This window comes from Dendrobium catenatum, unplaced genomic scaffold (assembly GCF_001605985.2).
Source record: "Dendrobium catenatum unplaced genomic scaffold, ASM160598v2 fragScaff_scaffold_432, whole genome shotgun sequence".
Lineage (NCBI taxonomy): Eukaryota > Viridiplantae > Streptophyta > Magnoliopsida > Asparagales > Orchidaceae > Dendrobium > Dendrobium catenatum.
In genome coordinates this window covers 362,231-389,424 of record NW_021318894.1, presented here as the reverse complement: position 1 = coordinate 389,424, position 27,194 = coordinate 362,231, and the positions used below count along the sequence as shown (strand labels likewise).

At 33.3% G+C, this 27,194-nt stretch overlaps 1 protein-coding gene across 6 annotated transcripts; it reads left to right on the top strand.

Annotated features, from left to right (window-relative positions):
* Positions 1-27,194, top strand: LOC110092642 (protein IQ-DOMAIN 1). 6 transcript variants are annotated; one of them, XM_020817288.2, is made up of 7 exons: positions 1-202; positions 5,136-5,252; positions 15,300-15,548; positions 20,059-20,286; positions 24,765-24,878; positions 25,566-26,049; positions 26,825-27,194. In XM_020817288.2, the coding sequence occupies exons 2-7, from the start codon at positions 5,169-5,171 to the stop codon at positions 26,962-26,964; spliced, it is 1,299 nt and encodes a 432-aa protein (XP_020672947.1). In that variant the 5' UTR covers positions 1-202; positions 5,136-5,168; the 3' UTR covers positions 26,965-27,194. The 6 variants fall into 6 exon arrangements, with proteins under 6 accessions (XP_020672947.1, XP_020672945.1, XP_028550098.1 ...); XM_020817286.2 differs by having other exon boundaries at positions 15,291-15,548; XM_028694265.1 differs by lacking the exon at positions 1-202 and adding an exon at positions 310-445.

Here is a 27,194-nt window from a genome sequence, read left to right as displayed (position 1 = left end):
TCCGGAACGCGAAAATTGTGGGAGAGAGAGAGAGAGAGAGAGTGGCAGGGACGAGATAGTGAGTAGAGGAAGAGCTTCCATTGATGGATCTCGAGGCGAAAGCTCTTCTGTTGGAAAGCCTTGAGAGTGGACCGTTCCCATAGATCTTTTGCTTGTAATCGTTCGGGAAGAGAAGAGAATGTGACATTTTTGGCGCTTCGAGGTGAGTTCAGCTGTTATTTTCTGGTTCTCCACAATTTGGCTTTTCTTCGTCCTTTGATGGCATTTGAGCGGGGCTTTGTTAGATCTGGGCTCGCATAAGCTGGTAATCTGGAATTTCAAGTTTATGGAGTTGAATATATGTTTTCCGCTTAGTTGTTTTTTATTAATGATTTTTGGGAAAGTGATTATTTTGGGCCCTAAAATCTTGCTGGGACTGAATGGAGGCAGCAATTGGAGCACCGTGGTTATTTTTTGCGGAAACCAGTTCTTCGTAGTTATTTACTAATTTAATACTTTTACATTCATGTTGAAGTCAAAGTATTCTTTCTTTTTCATTTCATTCAATTCGTTCTTTTCATTGACTGTTTGGTGAAAGTTCAAATATGTCTCCTTGACTCCTTCTGTTAGACCAACTGGCACTTGTTGTATCGGGTCCGTCTTTTATTAAGTTAGTTGAGGGCTTTGACCTAACCCAAGAATTCATGGATTTGATTATTAGCCTATGTGTCCCTGCTGACACTCAAACTGTCCCTCTCCCCCTTCCTTAAAAAAGTGAAAAAATTTTATATGTTTCTGTCGTTTTCCTTATGACTTCAACATAAAACTTGTTAATATTAATGTTTCGTTAGAATAAATTATTCTCCAAATCTTCCTAAAATAAATATTCTCCATTTGTTGCTTATATGATATGACTTCGAATTTATTTGATTTGATTTGATCTTGTTTGTTTTAAAGGGTGTAGGCTCAAGTTATAATTGAGCAAAGACAATAATAATATTCATTCTCTACTCCAAGTTCTCCACACATCTCCATTGTTTGATTTGAGTATGTAGCAGAAGGTTAGAAAACTTCATAGGCCATCCTTACTTTATTTGGTGATAACCTTTATCTCAACTGGTTTTGACCATAAATCTTTATCGTTTTAAAAACATACAAATAAAACTATGTACTTTTGATTAAAGTATGCCAAACATTTTTTTAGTCTAAGATGATGGAAAAAATGTCATCCTCATGGAAAGCGATTTGATTTAGATCCTTCATTTCCCCTTTCTCACCAAAAGCAATTTTTTATTCCATAGAAATCATTCACACCATCTCTCATCTTCTCCCTCTCCTCAATTTTTGTGAAGGAGACAAAGGGCGAGAAGCATTTAACAAGGATGATGATGATGATGAGCGGTGATGACAATAACATGAACGCCACCATTGATCAGATCCATTGCTGTAGCATATCATGCAACCAATTATTTTGGATGGAATAGTGATGAAAAGTTTCATTATTATTTGCATTGATTGGTATGAAATGACGTGCAGATGAATTTATTAAGTGATTTCATCATATATTGCCATGTTGTAGTATTCATATGTTTTAGTGGCATGCATAAATTTATGGAAGTCATGCATATTGTACACCATCGAAATGATTCTTTGATATGATATAAATTCTTTGACTTGCAATCATCTATATTATTATTTTCTGCATGTATGCAAAGGAAATCTATGAGTTTTTTCTTAGGTGTTGTTATGCTATGTTATTAGTACTATTTGATACATAGATTCTCTTTTTTTACACGCGCGCGCGCACGGGGGAGTGGGAGGGGGGGGGGTCCCTCTACACAATCATAGGCTTTTTCCTATTCAATATTTGATGAATAGAACCATGAATGTGATGAAATGATATTATAATTTATGTGCTTGAATAATAATATTTAATATCATACTTGATTTGTTATTTGAATTGCTTTGGGCTACGCCTCTTGAAGCTTACTCAAATACAACTTATGCATGGGTTCAATGGTTGGTAGGAGGTCAACTTTATGTTATTGTACATTTTTAGGAGACCCCATGACTTCAAGAAATAAATAATAAAATGTGGTAACAAGATCTAGTGTAGCAATTGGATTTAGATCTATGATACTAGGAATATGCAAATTACTACGGCTAAAAATTATCTTGGAAGACTTAAACAGTTTAATGAAAAAGGTCTTATGATGCTATATTGTCAAGAAAAAAATAGATATTTATATTGAATGTAATTCCAAGCAACATGATTATACGAAACATATTGAATTTCATAGAGAGACTTTATAAAGGAAAAACATGACAATGGTCTAATTTGTTCTCCATTCGTCACTAGAGCTATTGATGTTCTCTTTAAAGGAGGGAGGTTGAAACATCTGTCTAATTTTCATCAAGACTTTTGCTCTCTTTTCTTTTCTTTTATTGCCACTTTTTGTGGAATTCCTATTGCCTACTCATCAATCACTAGACTATTGCAAATTTGCAATTATTTTATAATTATTATTCTGCCAACTTATTAATCCGTGAATTATTATAATTATTCTATAAATATTATTTCCTAATTTTATATGTATAATTTTCACCAAAATTCTGCTCTTCTTTCTTTCTCTTTTATTGCCACTTTATTTGTAGAATTCCTTTTGTTTGCTCATCAATCGTTGGACTATTGTAATTATTTTATAATTATTATTCTGCCAACTTATAAATTCGTGAATTATTATAATTACTTTAAAATATTATTCCCTAATTTTATATGTTTCATTTGAAGCTCTACTAGGATTTTATTTATACTTCACAATTATTGGAATGAAATACAAAATGAAATCTCTCCAAATCTTATCAAGACTACAATTTTCTCCAAGGCAACCTGAATGTGTTGTTATTCATTCCATCCAAGGATTCTGTTGGCCTTGCCATCACATGCCTTTTGCGTGTTTACTACTAATACACTTGGGATATGTCTTGGTGTCCTTAACATCTACTCATCCAATTGCCTGGGAGACATTATATGTTGAAGTTCCTCTAACTATTAAGATGTGCTGTTTGTATATTGTTTTTTTGCAAACTCATTGAAACTGTTCAACTAGGTTAGACCCTTATGTTTTTACCCCTATGAGAAATTTTCCATTAAAAATCTCTTGTTCACTCGATTTGTGCGCTGAGAAGCTTTAGTTACAACGAAAAATATTAAATTTTGCAGGCTTATAATACACTCTCTTGCATGCGCCAGTGGCCCAGTTTCAAATAGCTTGGATTGTAGTTAGGGGTGTAAGTGAGCCTAGCCAGCTCGAGCTTGACTCGTTAACGAGCTTACGAGTCGAGCTTATCGAGCCACGAGTTCGAGCTTAAGCCTATACCCGAGCTCAATCTGGCTCGGCTTGAAAGTGAAATCTCTCCAACTACACAATTATTGAAATGAAATACAAAGTGAAATCTCTCCAACTCTTATCAAGACTACAATTTGCTCCAAGGCTACATGAATGTGTTGTTATTCATTTCATCCAAGGATTTTGTTGGCCTTGCCATCGCATGCCTTTTGCTGTTTACTACTGATACACTTGGGACATGCCTTGGTGTCCTCAACATCTACTCAACCAAATTGCCTGGGAGACATTATATGTTGAAGTTTCTCTAACTAGTAAGATGTGCTATTTGTATATTGTTTTTCTGCAAACTCATTGAAGTTGTTCAACTAGGTTAGACTCTTCTGTTTTTACCCCTCCGGGAAATTTTTTCTTAAAAATCTCTCATTCACTCGATTTGTGTGCTGAGAAGCTTAAGTTACAACAAAAAATATTAAATTTTGCAGGCTTATAATACACTCTCTGGCATGCGCCAGTGGCCCAGTTTCAAATAACTTGGGTTGTAGTTAGGGGTGTAAGTGAGCCTAGCCAGCTCAAGCTTGACTCGTTAACGAGCTTATGAGTCGAGCTTATCGAGCCACGAGTTCCAGCCCGGCTTTAAAGCTCGCTGAACTTAAAATTTTAATTTAAAACTTAGATATCAAGCTCAACAATGGAGTCAAGTTTCAGCTTTCTAAATGAGCTTGAGCCTATAAATTTTTTTAACAAGTCGAGCTCGAGCTCAGTAAAAATTAAATAAGCTTAGCTCGATTAGATGGATGCTCAACTCGATTCATTTACACCCCTACTTGTAGTTTTGTTTATTGTTGCTGATTAAAAACATGTTACAAAACACTCTCCTGGAAAATTATGATTTAATGATTGACATTCTCTATTTAATAAAAGCACAAGTTTGCCTCATGTGTATTAGAATCTTGCAGTCTGACATATAGTTTAGTTTTATCATTGCATTGGATGGTAGGGCATATGTAGTGGATTTGTGTAGTGTTCGGACTAATCCATTGAATGTTTCTTATCTTCTAATCCATGCTCAAAAGAACTTTGGATCGTATACTTCTAAGTTTATGCTTGCCTAAAACAAGTACTCTTTTGTGGAGCGCAGCCAATTATTGAACATTATATTTGCCATGTATTGAACCGGCAGTGTATATATTCACATATTTCCAAATTTTCCATAATTTTAACTTTATATGGAATTCATACAACAACAACAACATCAAGCCTTTGTCCCACTATGTGGGATCGGCTATATGAATCTTTTCTCTCCATTGTGTCATGTTAAAAGTCAAATTCTCGTTTAAATCTAATAAAGAAAGATCATTTCTAATATTTTCTAACCAAGTCTTTTTAGGTCTACCTATACTTTTCTTAACATAATTCAAATCTAATACCTCTGCTTTCCTAACCGGGTCATCGGATGGCCGTCATTTTATATGACCAAACTATCTAAGGCGACTCTCTCTAATCTTATCTTCCACTGGAGCTACTCCAACCTTTTCACGTATATGCTCATTTCGTATCCTATCTCTAAGGGTTTAGCTTAAAGCCACTCATCCACCTGAGCATCTTCATCTCTACAACACTTTAACTTAGTATTATGGTTCTCTTTTATATGGAATTCATGATAATATTTAATTTTTTTGGACCCACCAGTTTGATATGCGAGCTATGAAGGATGTGAAACATTAGTCAAGATATGAATAATTTATTTATTTAGGAAGATTTTAAGCAATGGTTTAAATCTTTAACTAAACTTTTTTTTTTCTGCAGGTCATAATTGTGTAAAGCTGAGTTGTAATAATCATGGGCATTTCTGCAAAGTGGTTTAAATCACTTGTCGGGACTAAAAAGCAAGAGAGGCAGCCAAGCTTGGGCAACTGTGAGAATGTGGGTACAAGTATCTTTTTTCCTTTTTTCATGATACTATTTGAGTAGTTATGGTTCCTCCCAATATACTCATCAAAGCATAAAATAGTAAAATACAATCCCGCAACGCTATAATCAATGCTCCATGCTTACAAATAATGATAATTTGTCAATTACTCTTTTTCATTGTAGATATGATGAGAATGATATTTAAAAACTTATCAAGCTCTATTGCGTAATGAGAACTCATGGAACCTTGATTTGCTGAATAAAAGTTTGAAATAGGGGTGTGGAATGGTGGTCTAGGAGTGAATGGGAAGGATCAGGGAGCAACCTAAGAAAAGATCCACGTCAACAACCCTGGGAATAACCATGGGTTGATATGCCGCTATAAGTTTCTAAGCACGACTGTACTATGGGGCCAAAGAAAAATTGAGCATATCTCTCTAATCTTTTGTTGGAATTACATGAGTTTTTTTTTTTTAGCGGATCCATATCTCAATCCTTTATAACTGTTTTGATCACTATTTTGATTGGTTTTGTTCCCATGAGTTGTGGATCCCTCATAAATGAGAAATCAACGCAAAATTTTCATGGAAGTAAAGCATTTTCTCCTATGTCTCATCAAAATCACATGATTTTTTAATGATGGATTCGAGGCATGATTCTTTACAACTTTTATGTCACTACCTTTGTTGATTTTGATACTATGTTGTGTAGATTGCTCATAAACTGAAAACCTATGCAAAACTTTAAGAATCTTTTAGACCATTTTTGGAAAAATTGCAATTACTCACTCATCCCTTAATATAATCACATATTTTTTTTATTTTGTTGGTTTATTGCTTGGCTCTTTTATTTTTATGATCATCGTTTGGGTTTATTGAAACCTCTTAATTTTTTCAATAATTTGTGTATATTTTTCTAATTTTCTATCGACATCACTTGATTTTCTTATGGATGAATTCATAGCATTGTTACTTGCAACTTTCATGCTCACCATTTAGTTGATTCAAACTTTATGAGCTACAAATTATATGTAAATATAGATTTCAACCTCGCTCTGTATATTTAGTGTGGCTTCGTCATTTCTTAATGAATTCACATGATTTTTGAGTGGCGAATTTGTGATGTGATTCTATAGAACTTTAGTGTTCTTGAGCATGATCAAATTTCCTCCAAGCTGTTTGAATCATGATTTAGAAGTTTAAAATAATCAGAGAAGCTGTTGTTTATTTCTGAAGTTTCTAGGGCGCATTAGAAATAATTCATAGGTAGAGAGCGTTTGGTTATAATATGTGAAGAATCATATGAGAAAAATATATAATATTTATTTCAAAAACTTGAAATTTAGAATCCCTTGAGATGGAGGAGTGTTATAGAAACATTTTAAAGTTTAAGGTTTCTAAGGTGTGCTTCTAAAAATCAAACATCTCCTCTCTACGTATTTTTTACCTCAGCTTAATTGATTGCAGCTCACAAAGGTTTTGTATTTATTTTTCCCACCTATAGGATGATAGGTTCTATTAGAGATGTCAATTAGGGTTAGTAGGTTGGGTTTTCGTCTTGTTCTGAATATGCTAGACTCGAACTTGATTGTTTATTATATGGATCAAAATACTTAACATGAATCTGGTCTAACCTAAACCCGATCTGTTCAACTCGTTTATTATATGAATCATCTAATTTTTTTTGGAACAACATGACCCTTTTAACCCGAACAAAAATAGTACTCAGGTCATGTCGAGTTAATTTTGGATCTTTGGGTCAACTCAAACTTGATCTGAAATTTAATTGGGTCAAGATTTTAAACCCGAACTGATGTGAAATATATTTGACTCAACCCAAACTTTGATTTTTTGATTTGGTTTTTATCAGGTCATTTATTGACACCCTTATGTTAGATGACATGCTATTCACACCTTTGGGGGTGTGGTGGGTATGATGTTGTTTTGGTAAGGCCATCAAGTAATTTGTTTGAGAGAACTCATAAAATTCCTTTTGAGAGAGCCGTGAGGAATGAAAACTTTCATGTGTCTTTCGAGCCACAATGAGAGCATGCTATTGTCAACTTTATTCCTTTTTTTATCTTCACAAACACTTGTTGTATATTTAGAAGTCTTTAATAACTCCTTTTGTAGATGGTGAAGAAGTTTTTCTTTAGTCAGGTTGTCTTGTGTAGCATTTGTGCTTTTCTAAGCATGATTAGAGGCTCATTTGTGGCAATGGTTTTCTTGTGTACCGCTCATGTATTATGCCTTTGGGGGCTTGGTAAGTATTGCCTTAGAGCTCCTTGGCTAACCCCTTGTGGAGCGAGAAGAAAGCTTTATCAAAATTTTTGGTTCAATTTTGAACTTGGACAAAAGGAGCTACCCCAAAAAGGCACATTGCTATCTAGACATGGACATGAACTCGAACAAATGAACTTTTGGAAGAGCGAAATGAAGTTATAAATGCCTCTGAAAATGTGTAACAAACTAGGGAGTGAACAAAACACAAATGTAAATTTATATATCTTGTAGAAATTCATCTTTTTTGACAAAGGTCCAAAACCAAAACTGAATTGATTCTACTACTATTGAGATAAAGTGACATCCTTGAGTGTAAAATAATATTTGGTTTAATTTTCATGTCATTTGTATGGTTATCAAATTTCATCCACACTGACCTATCAAATTAGACGAAGATGTAAAAAAAAAAAAAAGACGAAGATGTTCAGAATGAGGTAGGTAATATTTTTAAAGCATTATAAAGGAAAAAATAATAAAAAATATAATAGAATTATTGAATGCAAAAAGGAAAAAAAAAATTAAAAAAGTCCCAAAAATATGCAAATGGTGTAAATATATGAAATTCTAAAAACTCCAGAAAATCTTGAAAATTCCATTTTTTTTTTAAATTAGAGTAATTTCTTAAGATTTGTAGTGCTTGAGACTTGTCAGAACTATCTCAAGGTACGATTAATTTTTGGCTAGTACTAAGCATATAAACCTAAAGATTCTATAAAATATGTAGAATTATTTAATAATATTTGAAACTTGTGATATTTTTCTTAGTGCCTTGGATTCGTCGAGCGGCTCGCTGACGGAGGGAAATGCCTCGGGCAGGAAATCGCCGCTTGTGAAAATTTTTGCGGGCAGAGTTCTGTGTGCGGAAATTTTCGCGGGCAGAGGTCGCGTGCAGAGTTTGCAGGCAGGAAATTGTGGGCAAAGTTCACGGGCAGAGTTCAGAGGCTCATGAGCCGGCTTAAGCTCATTTATAGTGGGACGAGCTCGAGCTCGAGCTCGAGTTTGTGCTTGCTTTCTTACTAACAAGTTGAGCTCGATAGCGTCAAAACTCGACTTGACTCGACTCGTTTACAACCCTACTGTAAACCCTATATTCAAAATATAGGTAAACATCATATTACTTGATATAAACCTATTAGAATCATCTTTGGACCATCTTTATCTTTAAACAACGCTTACATCACGATTTACCATTCTTTTAATTAGGATAGAACGATCTTCGAACCATATTTGAAGAATCTTTGAACAATGATCATGACATGATCACACCATCTTTGAAACATCTTTAATCATGATTTGAATATTGTTCGAGCCATGATTGAACCTTTTTCAAATGGTGATATGATGATATTTGAGATGAATGATCCTAGTTTGATGTTTGTTAAATCATGGTTCAACGAGGGTACGACAGTCATGATTCTAAGATGATCAAATGATGATTAAAGGTGGTTTGATCAAGCTGCGATCATCTTTTAAAGATTTTTCAAAGAATGATCAAAGATTGTTCGATTGTGGTTTGAGGATGGTATGAAGATGGTCGAAGATTGTTTGAATGATAATTGACGATGCTTCAATTATGGTTCGAAAATTATTCAATCATATTTTGAAGATTATAAAGATGATTCAATTATGGCTCGATCATAGTTCTGTAATAGTATTTTATTTTTCTTATTTTAGCTGTTTTATTTTGTATCTAGATTTTTAATTTAATTATATTAGAAGAGAGTCATTATAGTGCTCAGATCACATATTGAGGTGGATGTGATGTAGAAACTTGTTAGGCAGTTTGAGACTAATGACTTCAATGACATGCCTAACAGATCTCCTTTTGTTTAGTTCTATAGAACTCCTAATTACAGTCCTCTAGGGCTTTTGATTCATCAAACTATTATTGAGGATGATTGATGATAAAGTGAATAATGGATGCTCTGTTGTGTACACTACATTTAATTTTATTAAATTTGTCTTGATGACTGAGCTGAGCGTGGAGAATTCCCATGTGAGGAGTTGCAGAAGATGGATAGAAGTCGTTGATTGCACAAGAACTATTTGGATGGGGACAAGAACTTTAAAAATACACAATTAGAGAAAACTTTCTTAAAGTGCACTGTGTTAGCTGATGCATGTAAGATTGAGCTATATTGTTCTATAAATGGTGTTTTCCTAAACCATGACTAACACAATGTTGTTTTCACTGAGATGGTTGCATGGTTGAAGATGAGAAGGTGTTTTTTGGATGTCTATGGGGTAGGCTGGCATGGGAGAAAACAGTAAGAGGGTTGAAGAGGGATATGGTGCACTACAAGGCCATTGTCTTGAAGAAGATTCCCCAACCTAGTGTGATGTAACTGGATATGTAATGTCACCATAGCAGTGGGATTATAAAGCAATCCTATAGTTGGAGAGATGATATGTTGAGTTCTTTGGAGAGAGAGAAATCAAGATGTTGAGTCAGAAGAGCAACAAAGCGCTTGTGGACAATGATTTTTTTATATTTATTGTGTGATAAAGATAATAAGTATTTGCCATTATCTCAAATTAAATAAATTTTTTTTATTTATTTGGTGGATTATTAACTCCTAATTTATTGAGGGAAAGGGCCATTATCATCTTATGCTTGCATATAAAGTTGATGAGATATCTATAAGTCTATTGTACATACCTGTATTTATTCCATTCCAGCTAGAGTTATAAAGAGAAAGGTGAACAATCCATTTTTAAAGGACAACCGAGGAGTGTAGTGGAAATATGGTCAGTTGCTAGTTAGTCTATGCCCTCTTATGGGGTTTGAATTAGATTTTTGTTATTGATGAATAGTTGCGGGACGACCATATTAAGTTTGAGAATAACTAAGTATGGATGAAGTAAAAATTAGATGCTTTAGCAAATATTATTCATGATTTTGTACCTAGAGAGGACTACAATGGAATAAGGAGTGCGAGATGGTGCTTGTTACTGGCTCAACCATTTATATAGATGAAGTTGGGGATGAGGTGGAGGTACGTAGGGGACCAACCTTTGGCTATTATACTTGCAAATTGTGAGGTTGAGAAGGCAAGGAATGCTAGCATATTTGTTGAGGTCATATGCAAGATTGATGCACATATATTATGATTTGAAAGTACTGAGAAGAATAATAAGTAATTGACTAGGTATTTCACAAATCCAGTTGGGAAGGGTCATAAGCCCATTGATCCATGCACTGTAGATCCCCTTCGCTTGATTGATGATGAGTAATTATCCTCCTTTGAGTCTTGGAAGTCGAGATTGCTTGACAACTCTGAGGAGAAATGGATAGGAGTGAGTAGTGGAAGTACAATATGGTTCCAACATTTGCATACTCCATAGCTTGGTTAGATAGTAAAGTAAAATATTTAGTTCATTGAATATATGAGTTCTTGAATGTTCTTTACACTAACTTCAATTTTGATTTTTGAAGTACATTAATTCATCTTATTTTCCAATAAAGAGACAATTTGACATTGTTCAATGACCTATATATCTAGCATTATTGTATCAGATAAATCATTTGATTAACACTGCAGATCAATAATCTCCCCTTTCCATAAGATCAAGAAAAAGGATTCCTTCAACTGGCTTCATGTGTCACTCAGGTCTATAGTATAGCAATTTGTTTGAAATTTTAAGAAAAATTAAGTGATTATATTAGTCTGATGATTATTTTATGTTTTGTTATAGTGTTCAATGTGGATTGTATGCAATACAATTGCTCATATAATTGATTTAAAAAAAAAAGAACCTTTTTGGAAGTAACACCTGATCGCATATAATTCTACATGGGTTATTTATATGTAGATTTTATTTCACAATATTGTGTTTCCATAGTTTTATTTATTATTATGATGTAAATATTAATTTCTTTCTATACATTTATTTTTTTTATTAATTCAATTTGCCTTACTTCAAATTTTACATATGTTGAATTATAAATGTTGAGTTATAACTTTTGAATTGCACAATTGAATTGCAATATGCTATGTTGTATCTCTTAAAATGCACTCTATTGTTATGGCTATTGTATTACAACATTTCGAGAATATGGGTGGTTCGAACAATGATTCAAACAAGGTTCAAACAAGTATTGAACATGGTCCCAATCCTTGTGGCAATATGGTTGAAACTAATTTTGGTTGCGATGAAATTCAATAAGTATATTTTTTGAAGAAATGGACTTCAGGCATATTTTCCTAAGAAAATAAACATCGAGAAATTTTCTCCAATTTAGGGGTTGTTTGGTTGGTTGAAAAGAGAATGCATTGTAAATGTAATGTAGGGTAAAATGAATACTTTAGAGTTGTTTGGATGAGTGTAAAATAAATGTAAGTGATTACTTTTTTTATTTGATTCAAGTAAAATGAGTGCAATTGTAAATTCTAAAGAGGGTTGTGGTCGGTGGTGGTAGATGACATTGGTGGTGAGTGATTGTGGTGGTGGTCTGCGGCGGTGGTGGATGATGGGGGTGGTCGGCGACAACAGTGGTGGTGTCAGCCGACAACAACGGTGTTGGCATCAACGGTGGTGGAGGTGGTCGGTGGCGATGGACAGTGGCCAGTGGCCGACGACGGAGGCTTGCTGTGATGGTTAGCGACAGTGGTGGTGGCGCCTGGTGATAGACTGTGGCTGGCGGTAGCGATGGCCACGGGTGGCTGCAATGGCGATGAATATATGGTATATTTGAAACTCGTCCAAATCTGAGGAATTCCAAATACCCCAATAATTAACTAGAGGTTGAATTGCAAATGCAGTAAAATCTTATATTGCATTTGTTTTACTTCAAATAAAATACCAATATTCTCAAAAATACATTTCACCCATTTTACTTGAAACCAAAATACTCTCTAGGGTATTATAAGGCATGCAAAGTAAAATTTTCAAATATTTTGATTACAAAATGGTTGGAAACTAAATTAAGAATGCAAGCAACATCTGATAGTAATTATGAGAAATTGAATGACTACAAAAATTAAACATGGAAAAAATGATATTTTGAGCAATTTTAATGTTCAAATAGCATGGATTATCATTCCAAATTGATTAGTTGTATATGTAAACTATATGAAGATTTATAGATAAAACATACTTTAAAAGAAAAGATATGAAAAAATTTTGGAATCATTATTCAAAGTTGGGATTAATTTTTGGTATTCTTATAAGTCTTTGTATGCTTCATAAATATATAATCTACCTATAATAAAATCATAAAGCTAATTTTATGCTTTGAATTCTAACTCTTAGAATTCTATGTAACTCTTAAAATTCAAAAATAAGGATTTAATGTTGTTGGAAGATGATGAATGGTTGAGATTATTATTTAAAATTGAAAGACTATGATCATATTTCATTACTAATATATAATTTATGTTTTGCTATTTAAATATTATGATGTTTTGATTTGCAATAAATGTATACCTATTAATTATATATTAGTGATGAAATATGATAGACTAAAAGTTTAATATAAGTTGTTGTCTTTTTCTTTACGGGCATGAATATGATGCAAGATAATTGAGCTTGCATAAACTAGCAAAAAATTGGTCCATATTGTCTTTGATAAATCCAACTTAGTCTAATTGGATTAGCTCTATTGACCCAATTGGTTTGGTTGGGTCATCTTCCACCCATGTGATGGGAGCATATCATGGTCATAGGTGTATCTTCTTAAACGAATGCCTCTAGTACTTCTCATGTGCTCTGGCCTAGTGAGGAGTGATATGCAGTAGGAAGCCTACTAAAAAGTAGCAAACCGACAAAAGTTTTTTTTGAGTCACTTTCCTTACAAGATTTTTTGAGGATCCTATAACTATCTTCAAAAGTCTCATTCGAGAAAAGGACCAAAATGATCCTCAACTCTTTTGAGGGACTAAATTGGTCTCTCAACTATCTAAAATGGGACCTTTTTGGTCATTATATTCAATTTCAGAGTTAATGGTGTTAAATATAAGGGTATTTTGGACATTTTTTAATTAAATATTTATTAAATATAATTTTCAAGTAATTATAATTGTTCTAAAAGAATTATTTACATATTTTTTTAAATTAAAAAATTAATAATAATTTTAGATTTAATTTAAAAAATTTTAGTCATATTTTATAAAATATGATATTTATTGATTTAGATAAATCAAATGCAATATATGTTATTTTGAACTTAGTAACACATATTTTATAAAATATGACTAAAATTTTTTAAATTAAAACAAAAATTATTATTAATTTTTTTTATAAAAGAAATGTTTAATAAATTTTTCAAAAAAAATATAATTACTTGAAAATTATATTTAATAAATATTTAGTTAAAAAATGATCAAAATATCCTTACATTTAACATCATTAACTCCAACCTTGAATGTTAGGACCAAAAAGTCCCCATTTTAAAGAGTTGAAGGACCAAATTGGTCCCTCAAAAGAGTTGGGGACCATTTTGGCCCCCCTCAAACAGTTGAGCGACCATGTTGATCCTTTTCGGTCTAAAATATTTCTTATTTTTTATTTTATTTCTTTCTTTAGAATTCTGGCTTACATTTCAACTAGTGCCTGCATATTATTGCATCTGTTATTACATGCATATAACAAGTCACATGACAACATTGATTTAAAGGTTGATTGACAGACTGGGGGCTATGGGCAGCCTTGCATTTTTTATCAGCAGTCTTATTGAACATCCTCTTTATGCATGCATGCATCATCATGCGTGCCAGTTGAAAATGATCTTGGATGTTTTTTATCTTGCCAACAGTATAAGTTCTCACAATCATACTTCTGAAGTGCAACTTCTTACACAATTGATTTACACTGTCTTATTCAATTATAGCGTCCTGAGGTTAAAATCAGTCATTTTTTTAAAAAAATTGTGATCGCTAAACCTTTCACTGTAGAATTACAACATCTTAAGGAGATCATATTTTAGCTCAAACATGCTAGTTCATGATGGTTGGCTAATATATGTCACTTGATGTGCTACTATAGTTGCATAAACATGATGCGTCACTTAAATCCCTCATAGATCAAGTTATTTCTTGATGTTAGGAAAAGATTGAAGTTTTTTACTATGAATTTTTTATATAATGTTTAAGATAAGAAAAGTATGCTATACTTGCGCAAAATTAACATCTTAAAATCGACCACTTGTCTTCAAATTGTCAGGATCAACATACTTTATTAAAGGATATTAAAGGCGACTACTGTGAACTATTTTGATGAGCTAACTAAGTTTATGAACAAGCTATGTAATAATAGTGAGGTAAAACGACACAAAAGGCACCAAGTTATGTGATTCGTCTATATTAATTGCCTATCAATGTGAGAAGAGAGAACAAATCGACTATCAGGAAATCACTAGATATCTAATTTATTTTACAGATACATTTGCTGAACTAAACTGAAATATTTTTTTGGAGTGGTTGGAAGCATGCTCCCTACTGTCCCTAAATCGGTCTCATTACGTTGTGTGACACTGCTTATTAATGGATACTGGTCATCTGCACAGAGAAGTTCAAGAAATTGTGAATCATTTTTGCAACGTTAGTTAATTTATTAAAGCATAAAAACACAAATAGCTGTGACAGCTCTTTCAAAGTTATGACCATAATTTCAAAATGTGTAAAGTTAACTATATCACTTTGTTCCTATGTTCTGCGTGGTTTATACTGTTACATGTTTCTTTTATTGATGTATCCCTGTCAAATTAGAAAAGTATATGCATCTCGTGCTGGAACCCTCTCTTGATAACCTCGCACTTATTTACTTGAAGAAACTACAGAAAAATGATGGAACAACTCACTTTTGGCATCGAAGAAACCATTCTGTAGATTTTGATACTGCTACAACAGAGGAGTTTGTGGAGAAGATGAATCTATCAGCAGGAGATATTATCCAAACAAGTTCAAATTCAGAATCCTCTCCTGCAACCTCACTTCATGTGCAGCTGTCTTCCCAGTCTCGTTCTGAACAAAGTGTAAAGGAGGAATGGGCTGCAACTGTCATTCAAACTGCTTTTCGAGCTTTCCTGGTACACCATCCATCTTTCATAGCATTTGTATAATTTCCAATCAATTAATATTTATCTAAAAAAATTTCAGCTATCGTACTTTCATAATAAATTTGACAAGTTGTGATGAGCTATTTTAAAATATCTTTTGATTGATTACGACATATAAAATAATATATTATCATGAAGGATATGATTATTAATTTTGCTATGAATTCAATAACAAAAGAGATTTTGAATTTTTTATTTTCCTAGTGATTTTCCTTTGCCCAATATATTTGATTGAGTAGGTTTTATTTTATCTTGACTGCATGTTTCTTATAAGGAAAACCTCTATGATTAATTATATCCCAAGAGTATTTAGCTCTTGAGAAATTTTTTGATTAAAATAGTGCTTTACATTTTTTTAATCAAAATATTGACTAATATTTTTACATGATTTTCAAGAATTTTATTTTATTTTTCCTGAAAGTTTCAAAGGATGATTGAACTACTTAGAATTGATTTTGAGTAGAAGCCAAATGAAGAAATCTAGAGTACTTGATTATACAAATTTAGAGGTATAGAGGTACTCAATATTTTTCTATGTTGAGCTTTATATTTTAAAATTGAATTTATGTTTAAGTTGAACAATTTCATTTAGAAAGTTGGGGCTTATCTATTAACACAAAATTTACAAAATACCTAGGAAAGTGAGGGCTTATGATGGAATTAGATAAAATATTAGCCTTAGACCCTAGATCTAAAATGAGAATAGCCGATAGGTAGTAATTCATACCTAAATATATCAAAATGCATGTGACTTATAAATTTGAAACCTCAGTTGAGGTTAAGTCAGCTTAACATCTAGTCTTACAATCCTGCTTGGAAAGGACTGTTAAACCCACCCAAACCTATTTCATATTCCACTTGTCCTAGCTAGAAGCAGGTAACCATGGCCGATTGATCTTTACCATTGTGCTTGGTCCTGTAGATGTTCTCATAAACAAACCACTCTTGCTCTAAAATTTTCTTCATATATCTAAATAATTTACCTACCTATTATCCATTTAAAAGCTAATTAAAGATTTCAAATGCAGTGTTGTGGCTTCATCCTTCATATTATGTTTTTCAGGAATAGGGCACAAGTAGGACGATTAATGAAAGGATGGTCCTACCATCTAGAGGAATCCAATGATAAAGAAAACTCCATACAACATCAATATTTTCTCTTTTTCTAAAAAATCCAAATCAAAGAAGGAAAAAAGATTGCTTTAACAACTAGGCATTGATCACTTATCCTTTATTGTTCTCAAAATTATGTTTCTTTCAATATTCAAAGAAATCAATATTGGAGTATTCTATTGTAGTGTTTGTGAACTAGCAAAATAAAAATGAGACCGTTTATTCATTTTTCTCTTATTCATTGTGATATATGAGGACCATATTCTACACCTTACCATTTTAGGGCTTAGTGGTTTGTGTTCTGTATTGATGATTGCACCTATTTTTCATTGATCTTTTTATTAAAGTCAAAAGTGATATAAGTACAATCTTTTCCACTTTTTTAATAGGACAAAAAATCAATTTAGTGTTGAAATTAAAAAGAGATCCGACAATACCAAAGATTATTTTAAACATTTTCTTTTCTCTCATGTAAAAAAAAGGAATAATACTCATGTCCTATCATCTGTATGGGCCTCATAAAATGGAGATACTGAACAGAGAACAATCTCTTATTTGTTATCAAATGTCTCATTTTTTTTCTTAAAATATTCCAAAATAATATTAGGTGAATGCAATTTTAATAGTTGCCCGCATCATAAATTGATTACTTATGAAGGTTCTTTGGTTTTAAGAGATCTGCACAAGTACTAAATAAGTTATTTCCCAATTTCAATCCTCAAACAACTTCATTTCAAAAAATCTGGAAGTGTTATCTTTGTTCATACACATTTTTAAAATATTGAAAAATCTGACTCTTGAGCAATTAGATGTGTTTTCATTAGTTATTCTTTCATAGAAAAAGTTTATAAATGCTATCATCGCTTACAAGAAGGTCATTTTTAATGAAAAAAAGCACTACTTTGTTACTACTTAATCTAATAAAAAAATATTATTCACAAATGAGTTTTTTCTCCTAAAATTTTCTTTCTTACCTTATCTTGGAAAACAATTTTATTCTTAAAGTAATCATTCCTACATAAATAGAACCTATTCCAAAAACACTTCCTACTTAGCCATTATGGTTTTACTCATGAAGAAAGACATCAGTCTGCGCAAAGAAAATCAATCAAATCAGTCTCTATCATTGAAACTGTTGAGGGAATCATTGAGTTTGCAAATAAAGGTACTGTTCCATTAGACACTCTTACACTTATTTTTATTATACAAATTTTTTTTCTCATAATTATCTATATCCTTTCTTGCTAGCTTGCATGCTATTTCTATCCCAAAAATAATATTTGAGATTTTAATAATATGAATTGGAATAATGCTTAGAGGAAAGAACAAAAAGTATGTAAGCTAAAAAAATGCATCATATGAGTTGAAGCAATCTTTAAGAGCACGGTTCACCAAAGTAATAGTCAACATGGAATACAAGCAATTAAGCAAAGTAAAAGAAACCATATATTTTTTGCGAAACACATAGCTTCAGTGTGAGTCTCCACACTACTAGTTTATTTTGATGATATTATCATGATTAATATTGGCTTGAAAGGATTGGAGAATTTAAAGAAAATATTGTTCCTATCATTTGAAGTTAAAGAATTAGGCAAACTAACTTTTTTTCTTGGCATTGAAGTTACGCTGTCTTAATATAGAATCATCATATCACAAAAAAAAAAAAACCGTTTAAAAATAGTCATGTTAGGTTACAAAGTTATCAAGAGCTCGACGAATTCAATCGTAAACTTAGAGATTCTTCAAACACCAAAACATTAGAAAAAGCCTCTTATCAGAGAATTCAGGGAAGATTTATCTATTTATTATATACTAGATTTGATATTGTCTACATTATTGATGTAATGAGTCATTTCATGAGGAATCCTATAGAATTACATAATTGTGTTGCATTTAGAATTCTATAATCTTTGTAGGGAACTTCGGATAAAAGAGTTCTATTAAAAAAGTTGGACTTACCCTAGAAGCATAAACAGATGTAATGATATGATTTATATGGTTTTTATGGTTGATAGTAGGTCAATTTTAAGATATTGTATATTTTTAGGAGGCAACCTTGTGACTTGAAGAAGTAAACAATAAAATATGATAGCAAGCTTTAGTGTAGAATTCAAATTTAGATTTATGATATTAGGAATTTGCAAATTTTTATGACTAAAAGTTATCCTAGAAGATTTAAAGGTTAAATGAAAGTGTTCTATATGGCTCTATTGTGAAAATAAGTCAGCCTTTAATATTACATATAATCTAATGCAACATGATCATATAAAGCATATTGATGTTGATCTGTTGATGAACACTTTATAAATGGTAAGTTTAACAATAGTCTAATCTATACTTTTTTCGTAACCATAGGTGAACAACTTGTTGATATTCTAACCAAATAATTATTAGTCTTAGAAATTTATGAGTCAAGCTTGGACATCCATTCCTTTGCTTGAAGGATAGAGTGAAATTTCTGCATAATTTTCATCATCTTGTATCCATTGCCTACTTATTAATCTATAGATTATTGTAATTATTATTCTTTTTGTTTGTTTCCTATTAGAAGTTCTCTCAGGATTGCATAAATACTATTGTGGCAATAGTACAAAAGTGGTCCACTACAAGTAAATTCCTACAACTAAATTCATCATCAGTCTCAAATAATGCATTACAAGGGTGGATGCTGCTATTGTTATTCATATTCCTATAGTTCTTTTTGGTTCTTATTTGCACTCTTGTTTTTTAAAGTTCCATGATATGTAGTCGACAAAAAATTTCTGCTACACATTCATATAGGTATTGGAGATCTGTAGAAAATTAATATTCAATGCAATAACTCAGTAAAAGTATAGTCTTTCAGGTGATTTTCTGTTTGAGGATTATCCTTCCTTGTTAGACTGGTTTAGATATTTGCTTTCTTACTGTAATGGTCTATAAGTTCTCCAACTTACATTACGAGGAAGACGCAAATGGCAGTTTATCACATCACCCTTGATTATGATTTTTTTGATACGCATACTTTGCCATGCATCTTTCATGTATTGGCATGGTTGAGCATTGCCCCACTTCATTTATCAGAATTTCTATAGGTCCAAGTTTCAAGATTTACCGATTTTACTCATTTAATTTCTTCTTCAAGTTGATTTTAGTTTTATTCTTATAGCTGAGTTTTTGAGGATAGGTACCGAACTATTGTGTTGGAGAAAAAAAAAGCTATAAAAAAAAAAAAACTCAAAGAAAATCCTAAGGAGGCTTGCTGAACTTTATTATTAAAAATAAAAAAGTGTTTTACATTCTCTATTTTCCTAGGATGTTGTTATTAAAAAAAACCAATTATTACATGTCTTTCTGGTTAATTAAGTCATTATTCATGCTTTTCCAGGCCAGGCGTGCTTTGAGAGCTTTGAAAGGGCTTGTTAGACTGCAGGCTCTTGTTAGGGGCCATGCTGTCAGGAAACAAGCTGCAATAACCCTTCGTTGTATGCAAGCATTAGTGAGAGTTCAGGCACGAGTCAGAGCAAGGCGAGTGCGCATAGCCTTAGAAAATCAGCTCGGTCAGCAAATGGTTCAACAACAGCTTACAGAAGATGCGCGTGTAAAAGAAATAGAGGTAAGCTACTTGGCAACATTGGATGTTTGTTCAAATTGTGGATTTGTTCTCAGCTTTACAAGTGTGATTTATGTTATCGCAATGCTTAGTTTTTACTTTTTAATGGACGAATTGGGTTTTTCTGCTTATGAAATAACGTAAGATTTCAATGCAAAGTCATTCTAGATAAAGAGGTGAGCTGGTGATTAAATTCTACAATATGATAATCATCTCAGCATCATGAAAGAATGTTAGTATTTATATACTTGAGCTTCCTTAAATCTGTATATATTTGGGAAATCAATCCATTTTATTTCTTAATAAAACATTTCAAAATCTAAGGAGGACTTTAAAGTTGCTCTAATTATGTTAGCACATATAGGCTCTGATACTAATTTGATAGGAAGTGGATGCACTCTTCACAAAAATCAGCGGATGACACACAAAAAATTGGGAAAAAGAATGCCCCAAAATAAATTTTATTGAAAGAACTATAAAGAAAAATGCAAAATACAATTGGATCTTTAATTGGAGAGGAAGATCCGGCTCTCCTAAATACCTGGCTGCTGGCTAGAGCCCAAGTAACCTAAGAATAAACTAAATTCAACAAACTCCCAAAACATCCTCTGAAATCATCCCATAGTTAGCCTTAAATAGGCTCTCATAATTCTCTCCCAAATCTGCCCCCTTTCCTTAAATAAATCCTTCTCAGATTTGGATTCAAATCAGATATCTTGCTCTAAATATTTCCCTCCCAATTGTAATTAAAAACTTTTCTAAAGACTTCCCTTTGATTAAGAACCTTCCTAAATAGTTCTCTTGATTAAGAAACTTCCTAATTCCCTCCCGATCAAATCGGCTGGTCCATCAGATTTTTTCTTGATCAAGTGAGATTTGAATATTTATGGGGAAGGATTTCTATTTGAAAATGTATCTTATTTTGTGCCTCTTTTCTTCTACTTTATTTCCTTTTTTTTTAATTCTTATTGGTTTTCCGTGTGATTAATTTTACTCAAATTGGATTTAGTTAGAGTTTTGCCAAGCATTTGGTTCAATTAGTTGCATAGTTTTGTGGTTTCAAAATTTTATAATAAAAAACTATTCAATTATCACTTGTGTGAAATTTCTTTCTATTTCATTTTCCATTTTTCATTTAAAGTAACAAATAATTGTTAAAATTAGGTGTGACTTCCAAAATATTACTTGGGTATTGCATGATTTTTTACATATTATTGGAGATCTACGTATGAAATGTTAGACCCTGAGACTTATTGTGACTTACATTGTCTCGTGTAATATATTAGCAGTTCTCTTCATGTTGATCTTATTGGTTTGACAATTGTGCCAAGTTATGATACATTTTTAGTTCTTTCTCATTGCATTATTGAGTTGTTACCTTTTATATTTTGGTTACAATTTATTGACAAGAGATCATACTTAGGGCTTAGTTTAGTTTAATGTAATGTGTTAACTTATTTGTTTTCAAGTATTCTTAAACACTTCCGGTCGCTTAAATCACCTATATTTCTTCCCTTAAAATAACATGCTATTTTTGTTAACTAGAGAAACGAAGTATGAAATCCCACATGGACTTTATCTTTAATTCTATTTCAAATGAACCTGTGCTAGAGAAACCTTCTCAAGTATGCTCATACCTTGGACAAAATGATGCAGGACTACGTACGAATGCAATGTCATGTAAAGATTTGCACAACTCTTAATTAGAATAACAAAGAAGAAACCATTAGCATTCTAAAACAACGAATAAAACAAGAAATGGGTCACACCCGCTTAGGCTAAATTACATAACCAGAGAGTTGGAAAAACTTTCAAAATCAATTAGTAAATCACTTGATGCCGAAGTAGTAGTTTCAATACAATCCCTAATCTAACAATGAAAATTAGTAAGCACAAAGGCACGCTCAAAACCCTATGTTTACTAAGCTTAGTAGTAGCAGGGGGAGTTGTCCTTCGTGACTACAATCAAGCACAAGAGAGAGTTAGATTAAAGAAATATATTGAAAGGGGAAAAGAGAACCTCTCGTCAAGGAGTGATGGAGATCATCCACTCGACGCCTTCAAATTGCTCGTCGATTGCTTCCACTAAGGTGTCCAGAATACGCTTTAGGTAGTCCTCGACGTTATGATCAACCCTTGTATTCACGTCGAAGAAGGTTGATTGAAGAATATCAGTGAAGCCGTCCCCGTCAAAAGTTAAGCTGTACTCAGTTTCCGGATCCGCCATTCATAGGTGCTAGTTAGCAAGTCCTCCAAGGATTATTTGCCCTCTTGACTCTTCGGGAGAGAGAAGTTTCTCTCCAAGGGAAAATCAAGAAGAGGCTAAGAAAGAGTTCCTTTCCAAAAATCTGAATTGAAATTTCAGATTTTAGAAAATCAATGATTGAAATTCTAGGAGGAGAATCCAATCCTTCAAATCCGGTGGAGGAATAAAGTGTAGGAGAGAGGTGTTAGATAGAGAGGGGGCGGGCGGATGATGTGGGGGGGGGGGGGGGAATTAATGTTCCTAAATCAATTATTTGATTTAGGAAATGATCTGAGGAATTAGGTGATTTGGAAAATTCGGCCAAGAAGGGGAAAATAGGATTTGGAATTATTTCCTAAAGGAAGACTTGAGTTTAGGAAATAATTAAGGGAGCATTAATGGGCTAGGAGAGAGGGGAGGCCGGCGGCATCCATGGGCTTGGGGTTTAATGCCAAGTGTTTAAGCTTGCTTAAATTAAATTTTGGATTTTAGGAAAGCATTATTTAACTCCTATTTGAATTTAAATTTCAAATAGTTTTAGTTTAGAAACTTTCCAAAAATAGATTGACTAACTTAGGAAAGATCTTAAAATTCTAAATTGCTTGAATTTTAATTTCAAATCAGCCCCAATGATGTCAATCCCAATTTGGCTAGGTGGAGCAATGGAGGGAGAGGATGGAAGGGGTCCGACCGACAGCTAGGGGATTGGGGCCGGCAGCATTGGGGGCTCGGGTAAGGGGTTGGACCGTGGGATTGAGGGGGAGGAGGGGGCTCCGATGAGGTGGGGAAATAGGCGGCTAGGTGGGTTGGAGGGGGAAAGGAAGAAAGAAAAAGAGATACAAGAAAGGAACCACGAACCCGTCTTATCTAGGTTGGTAGGTATTGCGCCAATCTCCCTCTCCTAGGGATCTCTCCAAAGTTCTCTCCAAGAACTCTCAAACGCTCTCAAACACAAGTGTAAGAAAATTTCATAATAATCATTCATTCCCTCAGGAAAATAGAATAGTGGGCTATAAATAGCCTAGTACAAGAGACTCAAGAAATAAAAGACTAAAATGCCCTCGGGGCTTACATACGACACCCCTCAACTAGAAGGGTACAACGGGAAATAAATGACATAAAATAAAATAAACAAACTACACGACATGAAAATAAAACAATACATGACATAATCAGAAGTACAATGAATCGATCGTGGCCGTAGATCGGCGACCACGTCTCTAGTAAACCTTCCACGATCTGATGTCCCCATCACAAAAGCTCGTTGGCGTGGTGATATAATAATTGATAGGATGGGGTGCCAGCCGTTCCAACCTCACAAATAACTTATATACTAAATGATATTAAAGGATTGACTGAAAGCCAAAGTTGCTTTTCTGAATAGAGTTTAACAAGAGAATTGAAAATGGCTCCTAAGGGCTTCCCGGGATTTACTAGAAAGGAACCCTTTTATGAACTTTTTGGTCATTTGGTCATTTTTCATGGAAATCTGTTCATATGTTTTAGAGTACTATCACATCATTGCATTCCGCATGTACCCATTTTCCTAAGACATGAGTGAAAAGACTCATGTCGTATATCTTCTATCTTCTTCTTCCTCCCTAATGCGACTTCAACCACCATAGACTGGTATTCGATGAGCACGAGTCTTTCCCTTACCAACTCTTGGACTAACTGCCGCAATGCAACAAAGTGAGAAAAAATGACTTGACTTCAGAACATTTCTGAAAGAATCCTCCTTAGAAAAAAAGACTTTAGTTTAATGGTTTGAACTAGAATTAACATGAAACTAAGACACTACCAAAACATTGAATTTCGAATAGTATGACGGCATGCTGTCAGCATTTCCCTTCCCAGAGTCCAATAACCAAGGCTAGGGTCAGAATCCAACTTCCTCTCCTCACTCATCTACTTGGACTATTTTACATTATAAATAAATCATTGTATTCCCAACTTCTACATGATGGAAGGAAGAAATCATTGTTATTATATGTTCTGTTGAGGACCTATTTGCCTTTCTAGATTTTGTAACGAACCAAAATGTATATTGTAATTGTTGTATAATATAGCAATTTTTTATTTTAGAGTTGCTTAGTGTGTTGCAACGAGTCCAATAATTGAGCTTTACGATCAAACAACATGTTCATTCCTTTGTAGTTCCTGATCCCCCCTTCTTTTCTGATTCATGTTGAAGACTTTTTCATGATTGAAACTAACTAGTTTTGCATGTATGCAGGAAGGTTGGTGTGACAGTGTTGGTTCTGTTGAGGAAATTCAAGCAAAGTTGTTAAAAAGGCAAGAAGCAGCAGCCAAACGTGAGAGAGCCATGGCTTATGCTCTTTCTCATCAGGTATGACATCTTTTAACGTGCATTTTCAACTTAAAAAATCATTAGGGTCATTGTGGGATAATGGAAACGCATGCACAACGCTTTTACAAGGGAATTTTATTGGACAGTCGATCTCTTTTTTGCATCTTCAGATTATTGAATGTTTGGAATCAATAGAACTGTTTTTAGTTGAGAACATATGGTACTGATCCTCATATTGCTGATCCTTCAAAATGATCTTTTATATTATAGGCTTGGCCATCTTTTAGTTTGCATCTGAAACAATAGCCTTTTATTTTCTGATTAGAATCATACCTTTGCTTTGCGTAAATGTTATTTTTCTATGGTACAAGATAGCATTATCCATATTCATAATTGTTTCCTCCAGTTTTAATTCATTGTAAATCACAGACCCGTCTGCCCAGTTCTAGGAATTCTGATTTCTGATTTCTCCTTACCATTTTTGTTGATTATAAAAAGAAGTACCATCATTCAAATTTCCTCTAAATGCAGAGTTTTAGGCTTCGTTTGGGACGGCTTTCTTATTGCTTCTTAAAGCAACTTTCTAGTTCAAAGTTTTTAATTTTTGAACTAAAAAACACTTTAAGAAGCAATAAGAAAACCGTCCCAAATGAAGCCTAGGATCCTATCTATCTAATGAAAGAAGCACTAAGCCTATCTTTCATTTTTTCCTTTTTTGGTCTGCAGTGGCAAGCTGGATCCAGGCAGCAGATTGTCCCTTCAGGTTATGAACCGGATAAAAATAACTGGGGCTGGAATTGGTTAGAAAGATGGATGGCGGTCCGTCCATGGGAAAACCGTTTTCTGGACATTAATCTAAAAGATGGAGTAATGATTAATGAAAATGAAGCAGTAGAGGGGAAGCCTGGAATCAAATCTGTTGTAAAGCCTTCCGGGAGGAAGCCTATTTCTTCTCTTCATTCAAACAGTTCCAATCAGAAAACTGCTCTCTTCCCCTCTGATGTTTCCTCATCAAACCGTTCTGTAAAAATGGCGGATGCCTCCACCCTGCCTTCAGAAAAGGCAAAATTGAAAATATCAGCAGAAGGGGTGCTTGGAGAGTCTAGTTCTAGACCTTATGGTTTGGTATCACGGTCCAACAGTACTCCAAAAGAAAGGAATCCTCAGTTTGATTCACAGGATAGGAAGAGATTGTCCTTACCCCCCAATGGTACGCCTCAATTTCTCTTAATGACTGTTCTATTATTTCAGGATACAATGAAGAAAATGTTTTTTGACCTGCTCTATCTCTGTAGTGAAAACTCTATTGTTAAAGGGTAAGATTTCAGCATCAGACTTGTCTGTCAATCAGAAAATATAAGTGATTTGCATTGCTCCAAAACTCTTCTACTTCCATCTTGATTTGCTACAAAAAGTAGGATTTACCTACATTCCACAATCTATATATTTACTTATTTACTATAAAAAATTATTTAGTTATTTATTTAACACTATTATCTAAATCTTATCAAAGCATATGCATTTAAAATATATATTTTGCTTTAGGTAAGTTAATGTTAGTAACATTTTTTTATGTTATTTAGAGATTACAACGTTCTAAAAATAAATATAAATGTACAAATATATAAAAAATTCGTGGTATATGTGGAAATCTCCTTACAACTTATTGTCTGTTATGAACCCTAGTTCATCTCAACATAGATTTTAATCTTTATTTTTTCTTTCATACCTGTCACAATAGGGTTCTTCGTTTGTCCTTTAAGCTTGAAGTTGAGCCTTGTCGCTTCTATAGACTTCTTCTTTTGTTCAGTGCGCAAGCATCAAGCGATTTTTATTACATGCAATTCTCTAGAATTTCTCCAGTTAAGCTATCTTAGTAGCTTTGTTCACAAATTTCTAAATATGCAGCTCATTTCATTTTCAAAAAAGATCTATTTTCTGTCATCTTCGATTAAATTGATGAAAGTGGAATTTATGATGCACAGGTGCAGCACCAAAGCACTCAGCTATCAGGAATTCAGCTAGCAAGGCAAGCAGTGCACAAAAGACCATCAAAGAGACTCCCAAATCAGATAGTGTGAATCCAACAAATCAGGTTCCAAAGAGAGTTGAGATCCGAACATGATAAGCTAATCACAAGTAAGCTCATTACTTGCTATCTCTGTATTCTCGTCATGTACATAAAGCATGATAACCCTTTTACATTTGTGTTGTATCTATCATACTCATATTCATATTTCCTACACTATTGTTGAGAGGATTTTAAGGAAGCATTTCTGCATAGAAAAACCAATGGAGAGCTCATCCCCATGCTGTACAACTAGTTAATTGTTCTTCATCCATCCTTTTTTTTTT

What these genes read in the sequence shown, in the direction of transcription:
- LOC110092642 (XM_020817286.2), top strand. Translation starts at nt 5,169, where the DNA reads ATGGGCATTTCTGCAAAGTGGTTTAAATCACTTGTCGGGACTAAAAAG. An exon ending in CGCGTGTAAAAGAAATAGAG is followed by an intron (nt 20,287 to 24,764) that starts GTAAGCTACTTG and finishes GCATGTATGCAG; the next exon opens with GAAGGTTGGTGTGACAGTGT. An exon ending in ATTGTCCTTACCCCCCAATG is followed by an intron (nt 26,050 to 26,824) that starts GTACGCCTCAAT and finishes TATGATGCACAG; the next exon opens with GTGCAGCACCAAAGCACTCA.